Raw genomic sequence first — 9,344 nt, 5'->3', positions numbered from 1 at the left:
GCGTGCCACCACACCTGGCTACTTTTTGTATTTTTAGTAGAGACAGGGTTTTACCATTTTGCCCAGACTGGTCTTGACCTCCTGACCTCAAATGATTTGCCTGCCCCAGCCTCCCAAAGTGCTGGGATTATATGGGTGAGCCACTGTGCCTGGTCATGCCACCCACCTTCTGCCTGGATGCTGCCTCTGCCAAACCTTTCCAGGCTTGGGGAGGGCCAGTCTCCTTCCTGTTGATTGACTCGCCCTTGGCAGGGCTGCTTCACCCTTGGCTTGTGTCCCAAAATATAAAACTAACGTGGGGACAATGTCCAATGTGGACCAGCATACCCCATGCAGTGCTGAGGGCTCCCTGGTACCCTAAAGACCGCACTGTATCCCTACACTGAGAAAGGACAGGTGGGTGCCTTCTGTGACCTCCAGGGATCTAGCTAGTTCAGTCATTTCATGCATTGATCAGGCTTATGTCACATGGCAAAAAGGCATCCATTTTTGGACTCTTTCACCAAAATGACAGCCTATTTTGATCACTTGAGAGAAAGCATCCTTGGCATGGACTTGCTCCACCAGCCGTTCCAGAGAGGGCCTCACTCTGCTCCTGCCTCCACCTTTCCATCTAAACGTTATCTTAAAAATATTCCTGCCACTGTTTCAAAATGAACTGGAGAAGTGGATTGTATTTCTCTCTAGCAGTTTTGTGACATTCTGCCAGAAAACACGGCAAGGAATAGTAAGTTGATAACTTGGTACAAATACCCAAGTCAGTCATGCAAAGGCCGCCTTTTCCTTGGTGCCAGGGAGGCCTTTGGGGAGGCCCTTACCAGACGCTTTCCCTCCGCTGTCCTCTCTTGCCTGGAAGGATCTGCCTCCTAGGGCCTGTCTTTGGTTTCCCAACATATTAGCAGCTCCTCCTTCTCCTCCTACTCCTTTCTTCATTTTTTCTGGGAGTGGTGGAAGTACTCTTCCCCTCAGGCTTGCATAAGTCATACCATGCTTCCGCGGACCTCCACCTCCACGCTGGGGCAGGAGCTGCTGCAGCTGGGCCGGCTCTGGCATGCTCTCTGGCTGAACCTCAGTAATGTCTCCACTAACACAGCAAGTGTAACATTGCAAAATTGCATTAGGCCTCATTTAAGAGACTCTTTTTGTGTGTGCTTCTTACCTTATAGATGCTGTATTTTTAATGGCAAAACCTATTAAAAGCAGAAGTAATGCTTTACTCTTAGAGAGTGGTTAAGTCTGTGAGCAGCTGTGTAGATGATTCTCAGTGATGTTTTCCAGGATGGCTTTTTTTGTTAATGACCTTCATTTTATTTCTAAAAAGCAGTTGTCATGCACTCTCCAATGTACTTCTCTTTTCTTTCTCCCCTCCTTTCAAAAGCCGCATGCTAAGGATAAGATCTACGTCCAGAGTCAAGGTAAGCATTTTCAAATATTTATTTACTTATGTACAGGGATAGAGAATGAATAAATAGATGTATATTTATATGTGATAAATATATATATTTAAAAGAATAAGTTTGCGCCCTTAAGAGACATATATTGAGATGTTTATGAAGGAGATAATATGATTTCTGAGATTTACTTAAAAATAATCAGTGAAATGGCTACTTTTTTTTTTTTTTCTTTTTTGAGACAAGGTCTGGTGCAGTGGTGCGATCTCAGCTTACTGCAACCTCTGCCTCCTGGGTTCAAGCGATTCTCTAGCCTCTCAGCCCCCAAAGTAGCTGGGACTACAGGCGTGAGCCACCATGCCCAGCTAAATTTTTTTTGTATTCCTTGTAGAAACGGGGTTTCACCGTGTTGCCAGATTGGTCTTGAACTCCTGGGCTCAAGCAATCTGCCTGAGAATGGCTACATTGTTATAATTTTTCTAACATTAGAATAAAAGATAAATAGGAGAGATTATAAAATAATGATTTAAAATGCAGATCACTTAACATTTTCCACCAGTAGAAGTATGATATACTCCATCGGCAGTATGTTTGGAAAAAACAAACCAAACCAAAGGCGGGGCTTCTGTTTTGGCTGACTTGAGTTGGGGGACCTGGAACTCTTCTCCCTTCATTCTCCCCCTTCCTCCCTGCCCAATCCTACACCTATGGTGGCATCTGAAGCCCTTCATCAAACCCTCTGAGGTTTAAGCACTGTTTTTTGTTTTTGTTTTTGTTTTTTTTGAGATGGAGTCTCGTTCTGTTGCCCAGGCTGGAGTGCAGTGGCACAATCTTGGTTCACTTCAACCTCTGCCTGCTGGGTTCAAGCAACTGGCCTGCCTCAGCCTCTTGAGTAGCTGGGATTACAGGTGCCCCCCAGCATGCCCAGCTAATTTTTGTACATTTTATAGAGACAGGGTTTTACCGTGTTGGCCAGGCTGATCTTGAACTCCTGACCTCAGGTGATGCGCCTGCCTCAGCCTCCCGAATCGCTGGGATTCCAGGTGTGAGCCACTGTGCCTGGCCTCTCTGAACAGAGTTTGTAAACCACCGTACTACACGATAGAAATAATGGAAAGCCTAGATCCATGGAAGAATGTGTAATTCGCCCCAAGCTCAGGTTAGAACGAGTGCAGACGCTGAGGCCAGGCGTTCGTGCCTCCCGAGGACTTCCGTGGTGCTCAGGCGCACCTTCGTGAGGCATGCCATCCTGTCGTCACCGTGTCCTTGCTGCACTGGCCTCAGTGACGTTTTTAGCAGGTGCAGCAGGAAAGGCCGGGGCTCTGAGGCAGTGCGTAGGTTTGAACGCAGCGTCTACCACCTCCACCCTGCGCCTTTTGAAGCCCGTTTAACCTCTTGGAACCTCAGTGTCCAGCTGGATAAACTGGAGGAACCAGTCTGCTCGGTGGGCCTTTAAGGGCTACAGTGGCGTATGGAAAGTGCCTACATGCAGTCGGAGCCCAGGGCTGGCTTGAAGCGGACACTTATTAAATAGCCGTTGTCAGTATCATTCAGTGTGAATAATGGTTATGCAGGTGGATTTTAGAGGTGGTTAGATGACTTGGTTTACTTACGTTTTATAAAATTTTAGAATGTTTCTGTTACCAAGATAACGTGTTAGATATTGCCTCTGGATTTTCTAAATTGTAAAATATTTGTTTTTTTCCAGCAAAAATTAAATGTAACTTCTCTCTCTGAGGAAGTAATAGCCAACAGACCATCAGGCATGAGTTGGTGAGGGTTGAGAGTGAGGATTTTAAAGGGAGGTATAATTTTCACATGGAGCTTAGTTGACAGTGTTTTTGAAACCTGTTACTTCCTGGCATTTTTAAGGAACTCATGGTTTGTCTAACCCAGTTTGGGCCTGTCATGGATCCTGGGGCTGAAAGGGGTGGGTCTTTTCTCATGTGGAATCTGTGGGCTTTTTTTAACCCTCCCGTGCTGAAGGATTCATGGGACTTCAGTGACGCACTCAGAGCATCGAGTGGCTTTATAAAAACCAACTGGTACCATTATTTAAACTTCAACACAAGTGGGCCGTGCATGGTGGCTTACACCTGTAATCCCAGCACTTTGGGAGGCTGAGGCAGGTGGACCACTTGAGGTCAGGGGTTCGAGACCAGCCTGGCCAACGTGGTGAAACCCTGTCTCTACTGAAAATACAAAAATTAGCCGGGTGTGGCAGTGGGTACCTATAATCCCAGCTACTCTGGAGGCTGAGGCAGGAGAATCGCTTCAACCTGGGAGGAGGAGGTTGCAGTGAGCCGACACTGTGGCACTGCACTGCAGCCTGGGCGACAGAGCGAGACTCCGTCTCAAAATGATAATAATTACAGTAATAATAATAGTAAGCCTCAACACAAAATAACTGGTTGCATTTCAGCAATCGCATCAAAGTGAATTTGCCCTTTTTTTGTTTCTTTGACCCAGGAATTGCAACAACACCAAACGCTGCTTTTAACTGGAATACCTTTCTTCAACGCTCCGGTGAGATATGAGATTTTCTTAGAGGATTTTGAGGAAGTGCATCTTGTCAGTTACTTTCAGGAGCTTGTGACATTCGTGTGGTTTTGAAAAAGTGGTTGTCAGGGAGAACAAGGTTGATTTCCCTCTGTCTGTGACTTCATGAGTAGTTTTACCCTTTTGAGGAACAGCAGGGCTAGAAAGCCAGAGAGACAGGGGCTCTGGCCCTTTCTGATGCTGTTTTTAGCACCTGCTTCCCAAATTTTCAGTACCATTTCCTGTGACATTTGTTCTTTATAAGAATAACAACCTCATGTGTTCATTTTATTTTACTTTACTAATTACACACGTAACTAAATTACCCTTGTAGAAAAATGAGAAAATATCAGAATATACAACCCCTTTTTTTTTTTTTTCTTTTTGAGATGGAGTCTCGTTCTGTTGCCCAGACTGGAGTGCAGTGGTGTGATCTAGACTCACTGCAGCCTCTACCTCCCGGGTTCAAGCAATTCTCCTGCCTCAGCCTCCTAAGAAGCGGGAACTACAGGCATGCGCCACCACACCCAGCTAATTTTTGTATTTTTAATGGAGACGGGGTTTTGCCGTATTGGCCAGGCTGGTCTCGAACTCCTGATCAGGTGATCCACCCACCTCGGCCTCCCAAAGTGCTGGGATTATAGGCATGAGCCACCGGGCCTGGCCAAAAATGCAACAAAAATTTAAATCACTTGAAATTTCATCACCAAAAAGGAACTGCTATTAATGTCTGATGTGATCTTTCTCAACAATTTACATGTAAATCATGATTTTTAAAAGACAAAATCAAGCTTCACTTACTACTCCAACCTGCCTTCTTTGCTCATTGTGTCAGTAGAATAGAGTGAACTCATCCTTTTTTTAAAAAAAATCTGAAGTTTCTATATAGTGAAATGAAGAGATCTCAAGTACAAAATTAGGTAAATGTTTGACAAATGTATATACCCATGTGGACAAATACCCTAATCAAGACAGGTAACATTTCCACCAGTCAAGAAAGTTCTCTCATGCCCTCTTCCATATTTAATTTCTGTCTCTTTATAGGCGACTCCTAGTCTAGTTTTTCTTATCTTAGATTAGTTTTATCTGTTCTTGAACTTCATCTAAGTGGAGTCATGCATTAAATAATTTTTTGTATCTGGCTTTCTTTGTTCAACTAATGTTTTTGAGATTTATCCCTATTGTGTGTATCTGTAGTCCTTTTCTTCTTAGTATTCTATTTTGGAATGGTGTATCCCATTCCATATATCACAAATTGTTTATCTCTTCTTCTATTGATGAACTTTTAGCTTGTTTTCCATTTTTAACCTTTACAAATACATTTACTATGAATATGCTTGTGCAAGGTTTTTTGGTGACCTACGTTTTCACTTCTCTTGGATAAATGCCTCTAAGTCAAATAGCTTGACTATATGATTAACATTATAAAAAAATATCCAAACAGCTCTCCAAGGTGTGCCATCTTACGCTTCTGCAGAAGCTGGCAAGAGCTTCAGTTACTCCACGTTCTCGCCCACCTGTAGAGTAGACAGTCTTTTCAATTTTAGTTGTTCTAGGCAGATAATGAAATGGTGTTTTATTGTCATTCTTCTAAGTTTCATTTCCCCGATGATTAATTTTGTTCAGCACCTTTTTATGTGCATGTTGGCCATTCTTGTATCTTGTTTGGTGAGTGTCTAGCCAATTGTATGTGTGTCTTTTAATTATTGGTTTGTAGAACTTCGTTATATTCTAGGTCCAAACCTTTTGTCAGATAAATATATCGTTAATATTTTCTCCCATTCTCTGGCTTATATTTTCACCTGCTTAACCATGTCTTTTGAAGAGCAGAAGAGGTTTAAATTTTATTGAAGTCTAGTTTATCAAACTTTTTCTTTGATGGTTAGTGCTTTTGAGTCCTGTCTAGAAAATGTTTACCTACCCTAAGGTCACAAAGATGTTTTTCTTTCTTTTTTAAATGTCTTTAGAAGTTTTAGTGCTGTAGCTCTTTCATTTAGGATTATAAATCCATCTGAAATTACTGTTTGTGTGTTGTCTGAGGTAGGGATCTTTTTTTTTCTTTCTTTCTTAACAATATCCAGATGGTTCTGGCGTCATTTATTGGAAATGTTTTTCTTTGCCCATTGAATTGCTCTGGTGCCTTCGTTGAAAGTCAGTTTACTGTATGTGGCGTTCCACTATCTATGCCTGTCTTTATTCCAATACCATGCTGTTTTGTTGCTATAGGTTAATAGTAAGTCTAGAAATGAAGTAGTGTTACTCAATAACTTTGTTTCAAAATTATTTTAGCTATTCTAGGTTTTTTGCATATCAATTTAAATTTTGGGCTCAACTTGTCAATTTCTATAAAATCCTGTTACATTGAACCTCCACCTCCTAGGTTCAAGTGATTCTCCTGCCTCAGCCTCCCGAGTAGCTAGGATTACAGGCATGCCCCATCACACTCGGCTAATTTTCTATAATTTTTGGAGAGGGGGGTTTCACCATGTTGGCCAGGCTGGTCTTGACCTCCTGACCTCAGGTAATCCATCTGCCTCAGCTCCCAAAGTGCAGGGATTACAGGTATGAGCCACCTCGCCTGGCCTCATGCTGCAAACTTCTAAGAAAAGAATGAAGATGCAAAATCAGTTCTCTGCCCTCAGCCTACAGAAAGATGCCCCAAGTCTGTTTTCATGCTAAAAACTTGAAACAAGAAGACATACAAGCAGCCAAAAAACATATGAAAAAAGTTCATCATCCACTGATCATTAGAGAAATGCAAATCAAAACCACAATGAGAACATCGCACATCAGTCAGATGGTGATTATTAAGAAGCCAAGAAACAACAGATGCTGGCGAGCTTGTGGAGAAGTAAGAATGCTTTTACCCTGTTGGTGGGAATGTAAATTAGTTCAACCATTTTGGAAGACAGTGTGGCAATTCCACACAGATACTTTTTGACCCAGCAATCCCATTACTGGGTATATACCCAAAGGAATATAATCATTCTGTTTTAAAGATACATGTATGTGTGTGTTTATTGCAGCACTATTCACAATAGCAAAGACATGGAATCAACTCAAATGTCCATCAGTGATAGACTGGATGAAGAAAATGTGGTACATAAACACCATGGAATACTATGCAGCCATAACAAGGAACAAGATCATGTCCTTTGCAGAAACATGGATGAAGCTGGAAGCCATTATCCTCAGCAAACTAAGGCAGGAACAGAAAACCAAACACCGCATGTTCTCACTTATAAGTGGGAGCTGAACAGTGAGAACACATGGACACAGGGAGGGGAACAACACACACTGGGGCCTGTCAGGGGAGGGCGGGGGTGGGGGCATCGGGAGAGCATCAGGAAAACTAGCTAATGCATGCGGGGCTTGATACCTAGGTGATAGGATGATAGATGCAGCAAACCACCATGGCACACGTTTACCTATGCAATCAACCTGGACATCCTGCACATGTATCCCAGAACTTAAAATAAAATAAAATGAAACAAAAAAGACTTGAAACAAAGCCTCTACCACATACTCTATGTGTCAGTTTTAAGTTCTATTGAAAAAAAAAATTTCCAAGCATTTTATCAGAAATGATTTTCTTAGTATACTCATCAATCTCAGCCACACTAGCATGGTTGTTCTCAGTATTACAGATGAACCCACACGACCTCAGCTGCTTTGTCATGTCAGTTCCATGTCCCATTATTCAGAACGAGGGGGCCCATTTTCCATTTCCTGTTGTAAAGCTAGTCTGTCTTCAATCTATCACAGGACGCAATGGCATTGTAACTAAGATTCATCATTTCCAGTAGGAGAATGATTTGTCGTCACGTTCCGTAGTCTCAGGGTTGACTGTTTCGTTGGTCTTGCTATTGAATGATTAAGGGAACAGCCAGGAGATTTTAAACACTCCTTAGAAAGCGTTTTCCTCTGGAGACCTACTTGGCTGCTGCTTAATCTTAATGTGTGCAATTAGAAGTTGTAAATGTATTCAGAATATATGGGCTTAGAGAGACTGGTTGTGGCTCTGGTGGCTGACAGTGGCAGATAATGGCTTAAGGGTAGATGTAGGATTAATCTGTGTCTCTGGGTTTTATGATCAGGCGTCTGTTCGCATTTGTGCCGTCGTTTGTCTTTGTCATCTCTTAGGCTCTGGGGATGGGCCGTCCTCCTCATCCTTACTTTGTCTTCCCTTGGCCTCTGGAGCATTGGAAACCTGTGACTGTAATTTGTCCCTCCCACTGGGAGCTGCAGACACTGAAAACAGAAGATAGAGTGAAGTTGGTAGAGATTATTAGTGATCAAATACCCTCTGCCTTCTCACCAACTATTAACCTTGAAATCAGGGGGAGTGGGTGGGAAGGGCCTCATTTAACACTGCAGGTAAACAGTTGAGTCATTGAGTAGTCACCAGGGTTTGTAGTGTGCTTCTTAAATGTCTGATGTCCGCGTCACGATGCAGTCTCCTCTTCCTGCATGTCACAGGTTTTCTGACCATTCTCGATTCTATCTCTAAGCCCCAGCTAACAAATTACTAAGTCTCCTTAATTTAAAACATTAAACCCCTCTTACGCTTACCATTATATCACATGCAAACTGATGAACTAAGAACAAATATATAGTAAAGCAGGTTAAATGTAGTAAATGGCATTGTTACAATTTTTTCACACGATATTGGCAATAGCTATTCTGATTGAAAGATCGATGTGTAGACATCAAATTAGTTACCTGGTCTTTGAGTTTTTCTGTGCATTTCCAGATACATTTTAAGTGTGATGATTCCATGTTCTGTGAGTTTTGCCTTTAAATTCCAATGACCAGCACAATCTAAAGTCATGATTGCTTTCAGGCTATCAAACCTAAAATGTATGAAAGCTGAAATTTGACTGGGTAACTCCTTCCTGTTTTTCTGATTTCTGTTTTATTGTATTTCTAGTTTTATTGCTCATTTATGTTTCTCTCTCTCTCTCTCTCTTTTTCTTTCTCTCTCTCTCTCTCTGTCCATCTCTATCTCTACCTCTCTGTCAACTCTATTTGTATTTCTATAATGGAAACTCAAATTTGCCTAACTCAGATTGTAGCACTTTTCTTCCTCAGGCTAGTCCTAGGAAAACTCACTTGTTTTTCACTTGGAAAACTAGTGTTAGTAGAAGCCTTTATTCTCGCACAGCCCCCCAAATCAGCTTTTTCAGCTATAATTTAGTAAGTCTAATGTGTTCAACTGAAATACTTTTTTTTTTTTTTTTGTAATAACAAGTGAAAAATAATGAAGACAGTGGCTGGGCGTGGTGGCTCACACCTGTAATCCCAGCACTTTGGGAGGCCAAGGCAGCGGATCACTTGAGGTCGGGAGTTCAAGACCAGCCTGACCAACATGGTGAAACCCTGTCTGTACTAAAAATACAAAAATTAGCCAGGTGT

The 9,344-nt window shown here is 42.2% G+C and overlaps 1 protein-coding gene across 1 annotated transcript in view; it reads left to right on the top strand.

Moving 5' to 3' along the window:
- GLT1D1 (glycosyltransferase 1 domain containing 1) overlaps nucleotides 1-9,344 on the top strand; it is a 106,693-nt gene that overhangs the window by 34,440 nt on the left and 62,909 nt on the right. The window contains exons 5-6 of the mRNA XM_011961258.1: nucleotides 1,379-1,415; nucleotides 3,861-3,917. Coding sequence (XP_011816648.1) covers nucleotides 1,379-1,415; nucleotides 3,861-3,917 — 94 coding nt within the window. The remainder of the gene's footprint in view (nucleotides 1-1,378; nucleotides 1,416-3,860; nucleotides 3,918-9,344) is intronic.

Source organism: Colobus angolensis, unplaced genomic scaffold (assembly GCF_000951035.1).
Source record: "Colobus angolensis palliatus isolate OR3802 unplaced genomic scaffold, Cang.pa_1.0 Scaffold115, whole genome shotgun sequence".
Classification (NCBI taxonomy): Eukaryota; Metazoa; Chordata; class Mammalia; order Primates; family Cercopithecidae; genus Colobus; species Colobus angolensis.
This window is presented reverse-complemented; position numbering and strand designations above follow the sequence as displayed.